This window comes from Durio zibethinus, chromosome 7, assembly GCF_047325235.1.
Source record: "Durio zibethinus cultivar Kanyao isolate XHJ-2024 chromosome 7, ASM4732523v1, whole genome shotgun sequence".
Taxonomy (NCBI): Eukaryota; Viridiplantae; Streptophyta; class Magnoliopsida; order Malvales; family Malvaceae; genus Durio; species Durio zibethinus.
Window position 1 is genome coordinate 16285259 of NC_143168.1, and position 20557 is coordinate 16305815.

General features: G+C 31.5%; 1 protein-coding gene across 1 annotated transcript; it reads left to right on the plus strand.

Annotated features, from left to right (window-relative positions):
- The first annotated feature begins 13284 nt into the window (after positions 1–13284).
- On the plus strand, positions 13285–20255 carry LOC111276833 (uncharacterized). Its single transcript, XM_022862726.2, has 8 exons — positions 13285–13394; positions 14003–14026; positions 14731–14836; positions 14952–15020; positions 15701–16194; positions 17396–17657; positions 19326–19534; positions 19993–20255. Exons 1-8 carry the CDS (start codon positions 13390–13392, stop codon positions 20057–20059), a joined length of 1236 nt encoding a protein of 411 aa, XP_022718461.2. The 5' UTR covers positions 13285–13389; the 3' UTR covers positions 20060–20255.
- Positions 20256–20557: the final 302 nt, after the last annotated feature.

A 20557-nucleotide genomic window follows, 5' to 3' on the forward strand; every position in this document is an offset into this window, starting at 1 on the left:
CAATAAATATATTTACTAAATATATATATAAATATATATATGTAAGGTAAAAATTTGGGTATGGGGTAGTGTTATATTACCCATTCCCATTCCTATATATTATAAAAAATTTAAAATTATACATATCCTCATGTCTATAATGTAATATCCATTCCCATTCTCATTCAGGTAAAAGGTTGAGTTCCCTATTGGGTATGGGTGTGACATCCCTATTAGCATTTACCTAATTTAAGCAAAGATGAAATTTGAACAATTTTTAAGGTATTAAATTTGAATTTTTTTTCAATTGCCTTTAGATTTCTAAAATAATAAAAAAAGCTCTTGAATTTCACTACTTTATTTAGATAAGTTCTTATACTTTTATTGTAATGAAATAAGTCCTTAACCTCTACTTTGTACCCAAATAAACCCTTAAACTTTAATTTTTATCCAAATAAGTCTTTAACTTTTAATTTGTATCTAAATAAACTCTTAATATAAATCAAATTTTTTCTTTGAAATAAGAATTAAGTTGAATACAAATAAAAAAATAAGGACTTATTTGGATACAATAAAAATATAAGGACTTATTTACATAAAGTAGTAAAGTTTAAGAGATATTTTAGTATTTCAGCCCTTTTAGAATTATTAGACTAGCTTCATCTTGAGCTCTATAATTAGGCTTATATTTTTATTTGCTTCTTTTAGTATAAATTTATATTCCATATATTTGCTAGTACTTGATGTATTAGTATAACTATATTGTAATTTTTCGTAATATTTTTGTAATTTAATTTATCTTTTTTATATTTATTTAAGATAATTGTTTGAAAATGTTTATGCTGAACTCTGATCTATAGGCATTCTTGGAAAGATAAAAGAGAAAAAAGATTAGGGACAAATGCAAAGAGTGTTCCTTATGTTTACACTTCGATGCATGAGTCAAATGAATAAGGTCAGAATGAGAGTAGTATGAGAAATTAGGGGTTGATTGAACTTGTCTTAATGATGATTAGACATTCATATTTATAGATAAGAGATAGGGGACCATCAGGGGACAATAACGACTTGGCCAACTTGACGTAGTATTGAGTGTATCAAGCACAAATGTTGGAATTATCCTTGGCTGTCTGTTGAAGGCTTCTAATGATAAAAAAGACCATTATACCATTTTGATCACCAAATACCTCCAATATTCTATTGCCAATAAGTAGTCTGAATATCAGATTGCTTGGGCATATAATTGACACATTTCATGCAGGCTAAATAAGTAAAAGAGGATCACATGAAATTTGATTCCTTACAGCCAACATTATCATGGAAGTTGGTAATAGGAGATAATTAGCCTTAAATCATGGATCGACCTAGTACGGGTTTGATCTTCTTTGAGGTTGAATGCATAGCCATCTTAAAGATTATTAAAGTATTAATTGTTCGGGATGACCTGAGATTAGGAAAAAAGTTTGCCTGGTTGACATGGGACTTGTGTTTTATTTCAAGAGTTTGGATATAAGTCTCTATTTTGAATTATAATAATGAACTGGGTGTCAATTTGTTAAGTTGGTTTGGGTGGAGAATCTGTCTAGCTTGTCTTAGAGAACTATCTGATTTGATTGGTCTGATGGCGTTAAATGAAAAAAGAGGTAGTTTAAGTGAGAAAATCTAAAATAGGAAAATGAAAATATGTCTTTCCATCTATGCTCTAACATGTGGCATAGCTTGGGCCGTTTATCTAATTTAAGGCTATATAAAGAGGTGTTGGGGACTTTTATTTTTCATCTTTATGCTTTCATTACTCTCAATCCAATCTAAATTTTTTGACCTCAAAAGTTTTTCAACTTTAGAGTTTTTTTTCTTTTCATCTATTCTCTTTATTTTTTTTTCAATAAATGCTTTCCATTATATCTTCTAATTTTAGTTCTAAATAGACTGAGAGTTCAGGATAGAACTCGGAGTGGTCATATCGAGCAGAATGATAATGACTTGATTTTACCAATCATCAGAGGTTGTGATTGTTAGATGATGGCCATTGATTCAACCCGATGTCCAAAGAAAAACATTAATAAAATGATGACAATACTCAGGGAAAAGAAGAATAGGTCTTGAGCACAGAGAAGCTGTGTGCTCAGATAGATTTTAAGCTAGAAAATCCACATCTTTTTCTTATCTTTTAGCTCAATTTATCTTTTATGACTGATCTTTCTTTATTTTCAGTTGTTTCCTTTTCTTGGGTCAATCTCATTAGTTTTCCTATACTTTTACTATTTCACTTATAGATGCTTCGTTATCACTTTTATTCCTCTTCGATCAACTCTTATTGAGATTACTTCTTCTCTTGAAGGGTCTCTACCTCACCCTTCTTCTTTCGAGGTCGTGTTGTTCTCAACCACGATTCTATTTTAGAATCTTACTCTTGCTTAAGATTCAGAGTCTTATGGTAGTGAAGATTTTGATGATGATGAAGATTTTAATAAAGAATAAGAGAAAGAGAATGCCTCAATTGGGGGTAGTGATGACGAATAAAAGAATCTTACAGAGCAAGATAAGTTAGTTAAAGTTCTTGTATATACTTCTTATGATCTTAGTATGATATCTAAGGATGTGATTAAAGAACTAAACAGCAAGGCTAATCCTAAAGACTATCTTAATATATGTTCAGACTATCACATCTGTGCTCTGATGACGACCTTTTACTTTTTTAAAAAAAGGTATAGCTTATTAATGCCTAACTCCTTAGAACGAGTCACTGATATACTGAAGCCACATTGGTTCTATATATACTAGGACTTATTTATGATCGATCTAAGATTTTCATTTCATTTTTTATTTTTTTTAATTTTTAATTTTTATAATTTAATTGTTACTTAGCTCACTCTTAACTCTATATGGTATATAGTAGGTTTTATCATTCTTTACAAACACTTAGATATTTTTCCCACTCTCTTTCTATTTAGGAAATTTTTTTCATTAAAAAGTACCTCAATGATAAAAAGTAATATTACATAACAACTCAGCCCAATAAAAATAATTTGCTGATTACCTGAGCTCTATCAAAAATTGAAAGTTGCTTTTTTTCTACCTTTAAAAGCAAAAAATAAATAAAGATGGTGAAGCCGAGGTTGAAATTGAGGCTAGGGTCGAGGCTTAGGAAATAATAAATAAACCTGGCACTTATATAGATGTGCCAATAGCTTTCTCGATTTTAGATTTATCAGTGGATCAAAATAATACAGTATACTCGTAGGGGAAGCTTGTCATAAATGCCCATAAGCTGACTTTCCTTAAAGTAATAAATGAGACAAAGTACTAGGGTAAGTGTGGGGTAACATTATAAGATTTTATTTTAACTTAGTTTTCATCTAACTATTAGCTTGGTTTTGCAAAGATGTCTACCAATAAAGATTTCAACTTCTTCTTATTCCAGCATATACCAAGGTTCAAAAATGCCTAGAATAAAAAGATTCAGCTTAGGGCCCCCTTTTATAAAAGAAATAAGGTCATTAACCCTGTATTAGGTAAACCATCAAGCATTTTGGCTCAGCACTCCTCTATCAATCGAAAGATGAAGTTTACAACTCATCAAGAGCTTTCTTTCATAGCATTTGCCCTTGCCAAGAAATAAAAGGTTGAGGTCTCTTTTTCTGCTTTAGAGAATCCCAAAGTAAGGGTGTTAAGGACCGGTTTAGAGAAGATTTGTACAAAACTAGAGTATACTCCCACTGATAACCCCATAAAGAACCTCAATGTGACAAAGAGGTCCTGCAAGGTCGTAGTCCATCCCTTTGGTGAGCATTGCTTGACTCTAGCTTAACTTTTTCATTATTTTTTATTTTTATTTTTACTTAAGTTTGAGCTTGTCTTACGTAGTCTAACAAAAACTCCCATCTCAGCCCTTTAACAACATAGTTAGGCCTTTCACCATTCTTACCTTGCCATGGCTTACCTATTCAAGGTTGAAAAAAATGTGGCCACCCTGAGTGAAAAGCATAAGAAAAGCATGGATGCTTTGGGCAACATCAATTCTAGCTTCAACATATCCCATAAAAAGAAAACTGAGTAGAAAAAAAGAAACGACAAGCTAACAACCAAGTAGAAGGTCATCTTGATTAAAAAACGTCAGTTGATTTTATAAGGAAATAGGCTGAGCTAAAGCATAATGATGCTTAGGCTGAGATAGCAAGGTCGAGGTTGAAGTTGGAAGCTGGAGATAAGAAAAAAGAAAAACTAAAAAAAAAATGTTAAAGACTTCAAGGCCTCCAGTAAATTTCTCTAACTTTAATTGAAATTTTTTAGCGACAATGTGCTAAGTGCCTTTAAGCTAGCCCAAGACAAGGTGCAATTCAAATTTACCTGCCTCAATCCTGATCTTTTTGATATTGATATCAACAATATTAGATTGAGATCTCTTTCAAATCAGCCTAAAGAGGAGGAAAAAGATGAAGATGAAGATGAGGCATTGGATATTGAGTTTGAGGTCGCTTTAAGGACCAAGGCTGGGGAGGCTCAGGCTAAAGTTGTTACTATTACCTTACTAATGAGGGTGCCACTACTGTTGTTGCTGATGTTGCTGCCATAACTTTCTTTTAGCTTTTTGTAAATTTTTTGTTTAGAAATGCTAGTGTACGAGGCTGATTTTTGTTATGACCTCATATAGAAATCATTTGCTAATAATTTTTTGTATATATCATATCATCCAACAGGAAATCAAACATATTTTATTTAAGTCTTAATTCAATTTAGTTTTATGATTTTTTTTCTTTATGCGAACAAGTTTAAGCTAGGTTAATCATGGTAACATGAGTTTTGTGGATTTACCTTGCGTCATTTAGAAAAAATCAGTCGATGATTAACTTAATTGAAATTGATTTGGTCAAGCCCAGTTAAGTGGGCTAAAGATTTACTTAGTTATCCAGGAATGTCTCTAATTAAATTAACTTGAGAATTCATTCAAGTACCAAGTTATATTTTGTTAGGTTGCTGCGGTGTAAGCCCAGAGTAATTGTAAACGTCATTGGATGAACATAATTTGTTTTGTCTTTATTGATTTTTAGGTTTCAAGTACAAGTACAGCTTAATCCGAGCTATTGGTAATAAACTTTTAAGTTATTCGTATTTCATATCTTTGGGATAATGTTACCATTCATATTTTATAGCTTGTAGGTCGCGACATATGGTTCTTCCCAGGTCAAGACTAATTTGCCACCTCGATCATTCACTTCTGAAGTTTTAATTTTCCTAAGCACTGGGTAAATTTTCCCGATATACTTATGTTAGGCCTTTTGTTATAATAGTTGGATACCTTCTGTTGGTAAATTGCTATCTGTGTTAGGATTACATCTCTCTATTTTTTATCGAGGTCTAGGTTGGTCCTCAAAACCTCATAATTTTTTTTCTAACCTTAATTCAATTTTCAAACTCTAAAGGTCGATCTCAATAAGTACTATAGGTTTTGTTTCAAATGCCAAGTGGAACGAGGTTGAGCCTATTAGTACCTTAGTGGTCATTCTCAAGGCCTAATACCTTTGGTAGTTTATCAGCCCACTTTGCCTTCACTTCATCCAATCTCTTTTTCAAGACTTCTAATATTATCTTGTTCACTGCTTCGGTCTATCCATTGGATTAAAGGTGAGTGATCAACGTGAATCTCAAATCAATGTGAAAATTTAAACACCATTCCTTAAACCTTAAATTTTTGAATTGTTTGCCATTATCTGTTATTATGAGCCAAAGTAGGCCAAATATATAAACTATGTTCTTTTATACAAATTTCTTAACTTAGGCCTCTATCATAATGGCCAAGACCTTAGTTTTGAGCCATTTCGTAAAGTAGTTTACTGCTACTAAATCAAATTTTTTCTAACCAATGGTTAGTGTGAATGGTTCAATGACATCTATTCCCCATTACAAGAAGAGTCATGGGTTAATGATAAGAGTGAGCTCAATCGAGAAAAGATATTGTAAATAAGCAAACCTCTGACATTTATCATATCTCTTAACCAATTCAATCACATTCTTTCTAATGGTGGGTTAATAGCAACCTTGCCTAAGCATTTTGTAGGCTAATGGCTAAAGTTCGAAGCGGTTTTCATATATTTTTTTATGAATTTCTCTCAGGATATAGTCTACTTCTTTTTTGTCAACACATCTTAAGTAAAGTAGGCTAAAAGATCTTTTATATAATTTCTCATTAATCATTGTGTATCAAGGAGCCTTTCTCATCAATGTTTTAGCTCAAATCTTATCTTCAAGTAGTGTTTCATGGTCAAGTGTATGTCTTGATTTGGATCATCCGAGTTTTTTTTTTTTAATGGTTTGTCTTACGAACTCTTTCTTGGTGCTTTTATGTGCCAATTCTTCTACCAAAACTTGATCCAAACTATCTATTGTTATTTTTGAAACCAACTTAGATAAAGAATCTATCAATAAGTTTTTGGACCTCTTTATCTTTTTTACATCAGCCTTCTTAAATTGACCACTAAGGCTAATACTTTATCCACAATATTTTTTAATTCTTTTTTTTGAGCTCTAAATTTTTCATTTATCTAATCGACCACTAATTGAGAGTTGCTATACACAATTAGATAGTGAACATTCAGCTTAGCTACCAATTTTAAGCCAACTATCAATGCCTCATATTTTATTTTATTGTTGGATGTCCTAAATTTAAACCTCAAGGCATATTGATATAGCAATCCTTCTAGGTCGATCAGAATGAAGCCGGCTCATTCACTGTGGTTCATGACCGATCCATCAATAAAAAGCTTCCAACTTTCTTGGTCAAGAGTTTGCTTATTTTTCTCAAGTTGTTCTTTAAGGTGGGCCAAGACAAGCTTTACAACAAAATCTACTAACACCTAAGATTTCAAGGCTAACCTAGGTAGCATGTATAGGTTGAATCCATTGAGTTATACTGCCCACTTGATTAACCTTCTTGACATTTTTAGCTTTCATAAAACTTGTCTCAATGGTTGATTAGTTAGTATGTGGATAATGTGAGCTTGAAAATATGGCCTAAGTTTTTTAGCCTAAGTGATAACCATATAAGCTAATTTTTTTATACCACTGTACTTAATTTCTAGCCCCATCAATACCTTACTCATAAAATAAATCGATATTTACTTCCCTTTTTCTTCTTAAACCAAGATCGAGCTGATGGCCTGGTCAATGCTAGCTATGTATAAGTATAAGATTTCATCATACCTCGATTTAAACAAAATTGGTGGAAAGGATAAGAACTCTTTGAGTTCTTTGAAATATTTTGGCATTTAGAGGTCCACTTGAAGTCGAAAATATCTTTGAAATTTTTAAAGAATGGTAGACTTCGTTTTGCCAACCTGGACATGAATATACTTAAAGCATCTATTCTTCTAATTAGCCTTTATACCTCTTTTACTGAGGTCAATGCTTTCATGTTTAGGATTGCTTGAACCTTTTTTAGGTTTGCCTCTATTCGCCTCTTATTAATTATGTAATAGAAGAACTTTTTTAACGTGACCCCGAAAGTACATTTGTTTAAGTTAAACCTCATATTATATTTTCTTAAGGTGTTAAAAGTCTCTTTGAGGTTTTCTAAAAGCTCAACCAAGCTTTTGTTTTTAACTATCAGGTCGTCCACATATATTTTCATATTATGATTGATTTGATGTTTAAAGAACTTGTTGACCAGTCTTTAATAGGTTTACATTTTTCAATATGAAGGGCATCACCTTATAACAATAAAGGTCTTTCTCGATAATAAAAGTAATTTTTTTCTCATCGTCCTTTAATATTTTGATTTTTTTGTAACTAGAATAGGTATTTATAAAGCTGAAAAAGCCATGCTTGGCACCATCATTCACTAGTCAATCTATATTGGGGAGGAAAAAACTATCTTTTGGGAATAATTTGTTCAGGTTGATAAAGTCAATACACATATTTTTTTTTTTACTGTGCTTTTTAATCTTGACCATATTGGCTCTCCATTCAAGATAATATACCTCATTGATGAAGTCTGCTTGTAATAATCTATCGATTTCGTCCTCAATAGCCCTTTATCTTTTTTAGGCAAAGGTATTTTTCTTTTGCCAAACTGGTTTTACAATGGGATTAATGTGCAGCTTATAGACCATTATCTTGATATCAATTCCAAACATATTGGATGGTGTCCAGGTGAATGGTCTGCATTATTTTTCAAAAGTTGGATAAACTGATCCTTGTGTTGAAGTTTAGTTTTGATTTGTATATGTTTTTTTAGGACATTATCCTAAAATGGTATAGTTATAAGATCTTCTATCAGTTCAAGTCAATTTTCATCTGAATTTAGTCTTTAGTCAATTATCTCTTTGTATGCGATTAGTTTTGGACCATTTCTTGTGAAGATAAATCTTGATGCGATGATTAGTATGCTATTGATAACTTGATGAAATATATGGTTGAATTAGTATGTATTTTCCATTTTAAGCTATATTTTAGTTGACATATTAGCTCGATCTAAATGACTTATAATTATTTACACTAGCTTGAAAGCTTGGTCATCTTTAAAGTTACTTCAAAAATTTTAAAAATGGAACAAAAGATGTCTTTTTGTTTGAACTTAAAAGTTCTGAGTGGCTTAAGAGTGCGCTTTCGATAGGTCAATCTTACATTGTATGTTCTTGCTTATGGTTTCATGCTTCTTCTTGGTTTTTGTTGTTTGCCTTTTTTTAGTGCTATTGATCTCGACTGAACTGTCAATCTGCTTTTTACTCCTCCATTTCATTATTGTGACATAACACTATCGTGCCATGGACTAGTCTCCCCTAACCTTTTTAACCCCTTTGGGTATTAGATATTTCACTTTTAGATGGGGAGCTGAGCTATAAATAACATAATAGATTGGCTAAGTCAGTCTAATATCATATTATAGGTAGATGAGACATCCACAATCATAAATTCTATGATTGAAATGATAGTCATCCATTTTGTCCTCAGAGAGATTGGTAGCTTGATATTTTTTTTACTGGTACTTGCTCATTTCTAAATCCCACTAATGTCTTAGTGATCAATTGTAATTGGTTTCACTGATTCTCTTTTTTTCATGGTGTTATAGTACATGATGTTGGTCAAGCTTCCATTATCGAACAGAATTCTCTTGACTACATAATTAGACACTACAACTGTGATTATTATAGCATCATCATATAGGTGCTAGGTTCTTTCCAAATATTTCAAACTAAACGAGATTGATTCATTTTTTCAATCTTTTTATTTCTTTGCTAAGTTGTCCACGGTCATGATCATGCTAGGATTGAGCTTTCTTTTAGTTGAGATTGAGCTACCTCTAATAATCATATTAATTACTCCAGCGATCAACCTATTATTATCAATTCAACCTTCTTTTCATCTCAGCTTATCTCTTCAAACTTTGTTTTTATTTTCTTCTAGCCTACTTTCTTCTCCCCGAGTAGGTTCTCTTCAATCTTGTTTGTAATTTGTTCTGGCTTGACCTTGTCTTTGCTATTATACAAACCTTCTAAGCTAACCTCTTCTAATTAAAGTTTCGATCTCATTTTTTAGGTCGACAATCTTCAGTATTATGGCCTATGTCTCTATAAAAAGCACATTTTTTAGTTAGATCTTTCTTGGTGTTCTATCTAGTGGCTTCGACCATCTAAGATTGGAATTTCTTTTAATTTGCATCAAAATCCTTTATTGGGAGCTATTTAGTGCGACGTAGTCCCTTTCTCTATTAGGGTTTCTAGCCCTATGTCATTTCCCTCTTAGGGGGATCGTAAAAATCTTGCATCTTTTACGATTGAAGATAGGGGATGAGCTTCTTTCACCTTGGTTATTTCTCATTGTAGCTTCAACATTTATATACTTTTCATCTATAAGTTAGACATCGACCAGAGTTTTAGGTGGCTCTAGTGACAAAGTTAATTTCAAGTGGTACCTTTTGTCATTGAGTTCACTTATTAGGGCGACTACAGTGACATTTTGTTCCAAATCTTTTACTTATAAAGCTTCTATATTAAAATGCATGACATAGCTTTTTAGGGATTCATTGCGACCCTGATGGATCATTAAGCTTAGGATTGTCTTCTTAGTCTTTCGACTATTTACAAATTGAGACAGGTATGGGTGGCTAATTTTTTTAAATGTTGTGATTGACCTTGGTTCCAAGCTATTATACCAAGATCGAACTAGTCCCTTTAGGGTGGTAGCAAGGCCCTTACACATCAAAGCTTCGTCTGCACCCTACATCATCATGTTAGTTTTATAAAGTTTTAATTAATTAAAAAGGTCAAAAGTATCATCATAGGTCTTTTAGGTCGGCATTTTAAACCCTTTAGAAGGCATAGCTCTGTCAATCTCTTTAGTAAAGGGTAAAGACTCTAAAATTTAAGCTTGTCCTTGAATGCCACTATCTTTATTTTTAACTTTTTCTTAAAAGCCTGTATTTAAGCTTCCAAGTCCTTGTTTGGTTAAGGTTTGGGATTTGTTTATTTAGAATTTTGGGTTGTGGCGTGTGTCGAGTTGTGATTGGGTTAGTGACAAAATGGGTTGTTGCGTTCTTCTTCTCTAAAGGCCAATGAGGTTTATATCCCTTCGTAACTTGGCTATCTTATTGCGACTCCTCGACTAAGGGTGATTAGGTTAGGTACTTTTAAAACTTGTGGTAGAGTTATGGTTTGAAGCATATGTTTAAAGGCCTATATCTGCTCGGACAAAACCTAAAATTGTTCCATAGTTGAGCCAATTTATGGTGGGGTAAGTCGGTCTGAGTGTTAGCTATTATGCCTTTTTCATCTGAGCTAGGATGGCCATCTCTCTTCCTCTAAAGTTCTCTTCCTAGGTGGCATTATTTCATACTCGACTAGTAAGCAGGAAAAAGGTTTCTTACTTGGCATGTTAAATATTTATCCTGAGCTCCGATATATGAGCGTTTTTGTAAAGATAAAAGAGAAGAACAGTTAAAGGCAAAGGTAGAGAGTGTTCTTTGCATTTACACTTCAACATGTAAGTCAAAATGAGTGAGATCGAAATGAGAGTGATATTAGAAATTAGGGATAGATTGAACTTGCCTTAATGATGCTTGGACATTTGTATTTATAAATAAGAGTCAGGAGACCATCAGGGGACAATAACGACGTGGCCAAGCTGACGTGACACTGAGTGTGTCAGTTCAGGTTGACATAAATGTCAAAATTACCTCAACTGTCAGTTGAAGGCTTCTAATGAGAAAAAAGACCACTATACTTTTTGACCACCAAATGCCTCCTAAAATAAATTTTTTTATATTAATTGTATTTTAAGAAAATTTTAATTTAAAATTATTATAGCTTTATATATATATATATATGTTTTTTCAACTTAATTTGTCGGCTTTTGATAATTTTTTAGAAAATTTTTAAAAGCCCCTTTGTAATACTAGTCAAACCAAGTCTTGATTAGAATTGAAAACTTTGAACCATTTGGATTTGTCTCGATAATTCATATTTGAGCTTTTTGGGAATGTATGCATGAATTATTCTAATTTATAATTTTACAAATTTTAAAGTTATTTATTCAATTTACTTAAGAAAAATAAAAATATCTGAAAATTCTAGATTGATTATTTTTTTATATATTTTCTTTCATGATATTTAATGATTGATGTTTATTATGTTATTTTATTATGGCTAAAGTAATAAAAAATTTTTTGAACTTTATTTTTTTACTTAGATAAATTCCTATACTTTTATTACATTTAAATAAACCTTTGATTTTTAATTTACATCTAAATAAACTTTTAAATTTTATTTTATATCTTAATAAATCCTTAGCTTTTAATTTGAACATAATAAACCCTTAAAATAAATCAATATTTTTTTTTGAAATAAAAGCTTATTATTATTATTATTATTATTATTATTATTATTATTATTACAACATACAAGAAAACTTGATGAGATTTACCACAGAAATGCTTAGTTGGCATCTTTTTTTTTTTGGACATATGGAAAATATTTATTATACATTATTCAAATTCAAATATAAAAAATTTCAAAATCAAATCTTACCCAAATTATTTATATTCTCCATGATTTTTCTATTATCTTTTCTCAAAAACAAAAAATCTTAATAAGTTGTAACAAAAATATAAAATTAAAAAAATTAATCTTATTTGATTAAAATTTCACTTAGAATTTTCTCTTTCTAAATTTAAATTTCTTAAAGGGTTATTTTTACTTTCGTAATTTTTTTATAATTTTTTAGTTTTTAATTTTTTTAAAATTCAAAAATACAAATATCACTTATATATATTAAATTCAAAAGATATTTATCAACAATTTAAAGTTTAAACATCCTAATTATCATCCAAAATCTATAAAAAGTAGGAGGTATAGAGTTTTTTTTATTCAATTTGTAACTTTTTCAAAATGTATTATTACTTTTATGATTTTATTTTTAAAAAAAATAATATTTATTTTCAATTATTTTTCTTTGATACATGTTTACTATTTTTTTATTTTCATATATTTTTTTAAATTTTAAAATTACATAGATAAAGGTACATAACTACTATAAGCTAATTTATTATTCAGTTATATATATATTTAAAAAAACAATAATATTTTTATATTTAAGATATAATATATGATTTTAAAAATCAATATAATATGTTTGAAAACAATAATATATGATTTTAAACATGTAAGTGATTAAATAGTATTAATTTATAATTTTTGCATATATTTAAATAAATAAAAATAATTTGTACAGTGCACAAATAATTAGTTAATTTGAATATAAATTAAATATTAAAAATTTATTTAAATATAATAAAAATATAAAAATTTATTTTAAAAAAATGAAATAGTTAAGGAATTTTTTTAAAATTTCAGTCTTTTTACCATTTGTAGGGCTCATCATAATTAATTGATTCTTAATTAAGAGATTTAAATTTGATTTCAAAATGCATGTATCATTAAATAAATTTTTATAATTTTAAATTTTAATCACAAACATTACAAAAAAAAAAAAAAAAAGCGAACCCAATGATTTTAGCACCATGAATTGAATATCATAATATCATCTGATTTATTATTATTATTATTATTTTACACAATCTTACGCTCCTGCTTTTATTTTGAAAGCAAAAGCAACCTTTGTTTTCTTTATTGAAAAAAAGTTACTTTTCTCAAAAAAAAAAAAAGGTAAAACACTGTCACCTTTCCATTTATTTTTCATTATTCACTCGCTTTCTCCCTCATATTTTTTGTTTCTTCATTTATGTACGATATTTGTAAAAGAAAAAGAAAATCCTAAGAATAAATAATAAATTTATTTAATTACAAAATCTTCGTCCAAAAAGTATTAGCTCACTCTTTTCTCTCTCTCTTTCTCTGAAAAATCTCCCAAATCCAAGAGAGACTTTCCTCTGCTGCGATCCTTTCTTCATCTTGGTTTATGAGGTACTCTCTTTCTATCTATTTCTGGATCTTTTTGTTTCTTTTCTTAATCAGAGATCTCTAGTTTTGGTTTGCCCAAACCAAATTGATTAGCTTTTTATTGATCTTTGTTTTATAATTTTGAGATTTTCTTTAAAAAATTCTTAGCTTTTTCTGTTGTTTATGTTTGGCTTGTAAAATTCTTGATTTGATTCCCGATCATTTCTAAATACATAGCCAAAAATAATAAATTCTTCGGGATTTTTTTTCGTTTTTAGGGATTTCTTGTTTTGAAGACAAAAAGAAGTTCTTTCCTTGATCCGTAGTTTGTAATATCTTAGGCTTTCTTTTGAAGCCTTTTTTTAGCAATCTTTGGAGGAATTGTTCATGAAGCTTTTTTCTTTGAATTTTGATACTGTTTTTATTTTTTAAAATTTTATCTTGATTTCCTTTAAGTGGGTTTTCTTCTTTTTGTCAGGAACATCCTTTTTCTTTGAGATTTGATCCTTTGTTTTCTTTAACTTTTCGTGCAATTTTTGTCCAAAAAAAGTTCAATTTTTTTATTTTATTTTTGATCACTCACTAATTGATTATAATGTTCGCACTTTTGATCTTGGTGTGCATATCTGCAGCTCGAAGGAGAAACCCACTCTTGGGTAAGTTATTTTTTATCGAAATTTCTTAATGGTATTGGAGCTGACAATGTAAAGAATAATAAGTGCGGTATATGTAATACTTAGTATTGTGAGTCGTTGATGTCAGTTGCATGAGATGTACAATGAACTTTTAAAGTAATAAGCCAATGTTCATTTGTTTTGACTGCAAAATTTTTTTGGTCTCCTTGTCTATGAACCTTTTTATGCTTTAGTTTTATAAAAATGCACTATTCTTCGATTTTTATTCGAAATTAATAATTAATAATGGTGTGATCTTCTTACAGTTCTTCATATTTCTTAGAGCTTGTTATTTGATCTATAAGTAGGGAGAGAATTTGGACTTTCTGCTAGATATCCTCTTGTTATGCTTGATAAAAAAAATTATCTGCGCCTTTCCTTCTTTCCCTTAAAGAAAATTTGATTTCATTATTGTATAATCCAGGGTTGTGTTTTATTTGTTTTAATTACTGTGGGGTACTTATAGTACCTATAAAATAGGAACTTGTTTTGTCATTTATGGTTTAGATTGGGGCTGATGCTGAAATTTAACTTCATTTGACTTCTCAAAAATCAAACCAGGTGCTAGCTTGTGTTGAAAAACTAATATTCTAATTATATGTGGAAGAACCTTAATAGTGTGCCTGTCTGTTGTTCTTTTATGTTATTTTTAATTTTTTCATAAGTTTCATTTATCCATTGTGCAGTGGTACGCGGATTAAGACCCGCAAACGGAATATTGCTGCGCCCCTGGACCCTGCAGCATTTGCTGATGCAGTGGTCCAGATCTATTTGGATAATGTTGGTGATCTGGTAAATATCACAATGCACAATTTACATATTTTGAATCTTGATTTAAACTTTAGCATGATTCTAGACTTCTAGTTGGTTATTTTGTGCTCTCTGATCAAACACTTGCGTCATGCAGGAACTTGTTGCTAAGAACATTGAATCTTCAGACCTTAACTTCTCGAGATACGGTGACACCTTCTTTGAGGTAAACTCTTTGCTTTGATAAAGAAATATCAACATTTTGATATTATCCTTTTAAAGGAAAATATTTGATTGTTGTCTGCTACTTCATTGGATCTTTAGACCATGCATTAAGAACGATTATCTATGGTAAAAATAGATACGGGATTCCTCTTACCATTCTGGCATATGCATGCTTGGTGGTTATGGGTTGATGTTATGAAGCAAACACTTGATATACCTATTATGCATGCCTAGAGGTTTGACAGCAGCATCGGGTTTTTAAGTAAAACTTGGTACTGTTAGAGACCATATTAAGAATACTTGATAAAACTCTTTTTCCCTAAACTTGAGTATGGTGTTCCTCCAAATTTTTGGCTTAAGTATCTACTAGAATGTGAGTGTCCTTTTATAGTTTTTATTTATTTATTTATTTATTGCTAATTTTCTTTAGTTAGGGCGATAATAGGATTACTCTTTTGCAATTGGCCTATCTGCATTTACCTTTTAACTTTCTTTCATGCTTAGAATTAACTAATTTTGTGTAAGGAAGGCCTAAAAACTTTCAATAAAAAATATTAAAGCTAAATATTTCTGATGTTTGATCAAATTCTTCAAGTGTGGTTCTAATTGCTTGCTTCCTCTCATTTGCCTTGGTGAAACTTACTCATAATGCTTTGGAGTGATCTAAATTGGCAATTGCAGGTTGTTTTCACTGGAGGCCGCACACAACCAGGCACAATTAAACCTGATGAGGGGGAGCGCCACCCTTACTCTATCATAGAGTGTGAGGCTAAACGTGAAGCCATTTTGCCATCTGTGATCTACATCCAGAAAATCTTGCGCCGAAAGCCTTTTCTGATAAAGAATCTTGAAAATGTTATGCAAAGGCTCTTGCAGTCCTTGGAGCTTTTTGAGGAAAATGAAAGGAAGAAGCTTGCAATTTTCACGGCACTTGCTTTTTCCCAGAAACTATCAGGGCTGCCACCTGAGACTGTGTTCCAGCCACTGCTCAAGGATAATCTTGTGGCAAAAGGGCTAGTTCTTTCATTCATAACAGACTTCTTCAAGGAGTATCTGGTGGATAATAGCCTTGAGGATTTAATTTCAATTCTGAAGCGAGGGAAAGTGGAGGACAATCTCCTGGATTTCTTACCTCCCGCAAAGCGATCTGCTGAAGGTTTTTCTGAGCATTTCACGTAAGTTTTCTGGTTAGAGAGAGAGAGAGAAATTGTAATTTATAATATCCCTGCTTGTCCTATTTTCTGAGATACTATAATGTACACATCTTCTGGAGTTGGAGAAATTCTTAATATCATTGACAAATGATCTGCATTTCTTTCCTAATTTATATTACAGTTGGAGATCAAAAGTTTTGGTTTTTGATGAAAAAAGGATCATACCTTTGTTGGGTTTGACATTTGGTGAATTGTACTTGACTTTGGTCCTAGTAGTGAAATTAGGGAGAAAGAAACTAGTGACCTAATTAAATAGTAAGATGGCCAATATATCATTTATCTTGTGATATAGTTTTTATTGGTTGAAACCAAGTATTTGCATGTTTTTGACAATATCAATGATGGGCCTATAGAAATGTTAAATGTGTTAATAACATGAGTGTTATTCATAATCATCTGAGATAATTGAACCTTTCTTGATTGTGGGTTTCATGTGATTGAGTACATATGTTGCTGTCTAATACATTTGTGACTTGACTCTTCGAGAAAATCGAACTAGGCTGTGCCTGTATGCAGAATAATGGGCAGGATAGAATAAGTCATAAGATGAGATAGGTCAGCGGATAGGATTAAATGATATTATCCTATCTTATGTTTAGTGTGTGCAAGATTAAGACTAGGATAGGATAATTTTTTTATCATATACCATGTTTTACCTAAATAAGATTCAAGTGTAGGATAGGATATTTTTTGTCATTGGTCAAAATTACCCTTCCTTAATTTAAATATAAATTAAATTTATAATTTATGGTTATGAATATAGTTAAACTTATAATTTTCACCTTTTAAGAGGTATTTTTTTTCAAAAAAAAAAAAAATAGAGAGTTTTATTTGCTAATACTGATCATCCTATCCTATTAATCCTACCATTTTCAAAGGATTGAATTATCCTATGCTAGAAGGATGATCCATCCTATTTGCAATCCCATCCTTCCTTTTCTGTGAACACAAGACCAGGCATAGGATGATTTTTTTTTCATATCTATTCATCAATCAGCACATCAAATGCACCCCTTAATTTGTTAAATATGATTGACAATGTTACAATGAGTGGTTGTATTGTATCTTTGGATTTGCAAGTGAATTCGTGCAGTGTCTTTCTATGCTTCATGTTTCTTGACTGTTTTGAAACTTATTCATGCCTAATTATGTTGGGTTTCAGCAAGGCAGAGTTGGTGCCCTTGGTTGAATACAATGAGAAAAAAATATTTGAGGTAAAACTGAAGGAAATGAAGTCTGCTTTGACAACCCAGATAGCAGAGGAATCTGATATATCTGAAGTTATTGAAACTGTCAAACAACGTGTTAAGGATGCTAAATTACCTGATATTGAGGTTGTACGAATTCTTTGGGATGTAATAATGGATGCTGTTCAGTGGTCTGGAAAGAACCAGCAGCAGAATGCCAATTCAGCTTTGCGGCAGGTTCTACATTTTGTCTGTTCACATTTTTTTTTTCCTTCACCCTCTTTTGATGGAAACTCAATGTATCATAGGAGATGCAGGCATTTAACAACACAATAACCTAATGGCCCAAACCCCATAAGTAGATGCATGCTTGGTCTTTGTCCACCAAAATGAAATCAATCTACCAGTATCGACCATTATTAAAAATAGGTTCACAATCAGTAAGGCACATGCGGTCAGGAGATTACTATATCCCACATATGTTGCAAATATGTAAGAGAAATTATCAGAAACACCATAAAGGAGGGTGCTAACTGCAACCTAGGTGCAAAAGGACAGTAAAATGTGTTGAATCTCTTGCAACTAATAAAGATTCTGTAATAATAAATGACCTGCTGATGGTTCATGAAATATGCAGTGATCTTACATTGGATTGTTTTCCGTTGCTCTGTCCTCTTTTTTCCTTTTAAATATAACCTGTATGCATGTGCAGAGATGTGGATGTGGCGAACTTTCTCAGTGACTGATGCATATTTTTCTTTCTCCTTTTCCTTGATTTAATTTATTTGGGTTTAGAAGGGGTATTGGTGGTGGGTAGTGAAACAGTGGGGAAAGAAAAACAACCTGTTTATGATAAAAAATCATTTGGATGTCAGTCAATCCCTTTACATGGCTTCGGGTAAGACACTTGGATGGCTGACTTCCTGAGGCTGCAATCTAAGGAATAAGGTTTGGGGAGAATTGATACTTAAACACATATTTTGACCAATTAATAAATTTCTTGTGGTTTAGATTGTTGAGTATGAATACTAGAACACACTGGGTTTGTTGTTGCTTGAATGATAACACTTTTAGTTGTATTTAACATATTCTAATTCTACAGTTTAATTAATACAATTGGTTTTATATTTGTTAGTGCCCGCTCTCTTATCAACCACTGTTTTGGTTCGTTGCTTTTTGACCTCTGCTGTATTTGGTTATCTCACTTCAGCAATAATCCTTGTTCTATAATTAGCGACGATAGTCCTTTTTCTATAGTTAGGAACGGTAGCAGTTAGCTTGCATGGTATAGTTCCTTTCTTAGTACTTTCTTGGAAGTTTATTTGATTTGTTTTGGAGGTTGGTTGGATACCTGGTTTAAATTGATGAGTGAAGTGCAGAAGTAGTCCTTTACCAGAATTTTATGCATATCTTTGTAGTTGTGTAAAGCTTCTAAAGTAAACTTTTTAAAAGCGTTCTAAAGTGTTGGCTCAAATTGATTTATAGACACCATCCCATCCTTTGATTATGTTCTAGTTCAATGCATAACTATCTGACCTAAGCATAAGTTCAACAGTTATCGTTTCCCAGAAATGTCAAATTTCTATATATAGTATCATGTTCCCATTAAATTATCATGCTTGCCCCTAATTTTTTTATGGATGCCTGCCCAGACTTTAATTGCGTTCTACATGAATGCATTACTATCTGACCTGAGCATAAGTTCAACAGTTGTCCATTCCTACATATGTCAATTTTCTACCCTGTCCCTGTTAAATTCTAATACTTGCACCTCTAGTTATGCTCGGCTTGATTAAAATAGCTTTCTAGAAGTCATAACTTGTTAGGGATTTTTGGATAACTGTATGCTAATTTATTAGTCGTCATTTTGAGAATAAATGCTGGGATGTGTTTTTCATAATAAAGGTCAAAAAATGGGCAAAGCTGTTAAATTCCTTCTGCACCAGTGGAAAACTTCAGCTGGAACTTATGTATAAAGTTCAGATGCAATGCTATGAGGATGCGAAACTGATGAAGCTATTCCCTGAGATTGTAAAGTCTCTCTATGACGAGGATGTTCTTGCGGAAGACACCATTCTTCACTGGTTCCACAAAGGAACAAACCCGAAGGGCAGGTATGCAGTTATTTCATGTTTATAATAACATTGAGAAGTAGGATGTATCATTAGTTGTTCTGCTTAGCGCTTGAGCAACTGGTGGGAACATAAAGCAACGAATCAGAGTACTGAATTGAACCTTTTGAGTTACTTTTGTTCACTACTTTTATGTTTAAATGAAGGGTAGGCCAATTTCTATATCATCCAAGCCCACTTGTTGAGGTCATAAGGCAATAACCCACCTTTTGTCTTTTGCTTTTAATGCTATAAATATTCCTTAGGAGTCTGGTGCATCTCTGTTTGTATGTGTGAGAAATTTGGAGGGCTAAACATATTTGTTACCGTCTTTTTTCTCGTTCTGCAACCCTAGCTTTATATGTGTATCTTTTTCCTATTTAATTTTCTTTTTCATAACCATATTGTAGTCCTTTTTTGTTTCTATATGATCTTTTAAAATTTACTGGAAATTATGGCAGGCAAACCTTTGTGAAGGCACTGGAGCCCTTCGTGAAGTGGCTGGAGGAAGCAGAAGAAGAGGAATAAGTGCGTAAAAAAATAGTAGTGTGATCAACAATCAAAAGAAATTGTGATCAACCTTGTACTTGTTCTTGTTTTTATTAGTTATCAATTACTGAGACAATTATCTCGTAATAGCCTTTGATATTTGGTGTGCTTGTTAAAATATGTGATGCTAAAATTGATGGATTAATATTTCAATAATCAATGTTGCTTTGTACTATCTATATATGGTCGATGGATCCTCTTGTGCATGTGCTTATAGTTCAATTCAGTTTGTTTCTCATTGCTTTAGAGATTGCTTTGCGTGTGATTTTAGAATTTGAATTTTGCTACGGATGCTTTAGAGGTAACTTCTTTGTTTCAATATTGATTGTTGATTTGCATATGGTTTAAGGAATGGCTAATTTCATATTTATTGTAATTTCTATGCATGGGAAGATTCATATGCGATATGCATTATCATATAATGTGAACAATTTTGAAATTGATAAATGAGTGGTGGAAATTTTAAAAGTTCTTTTG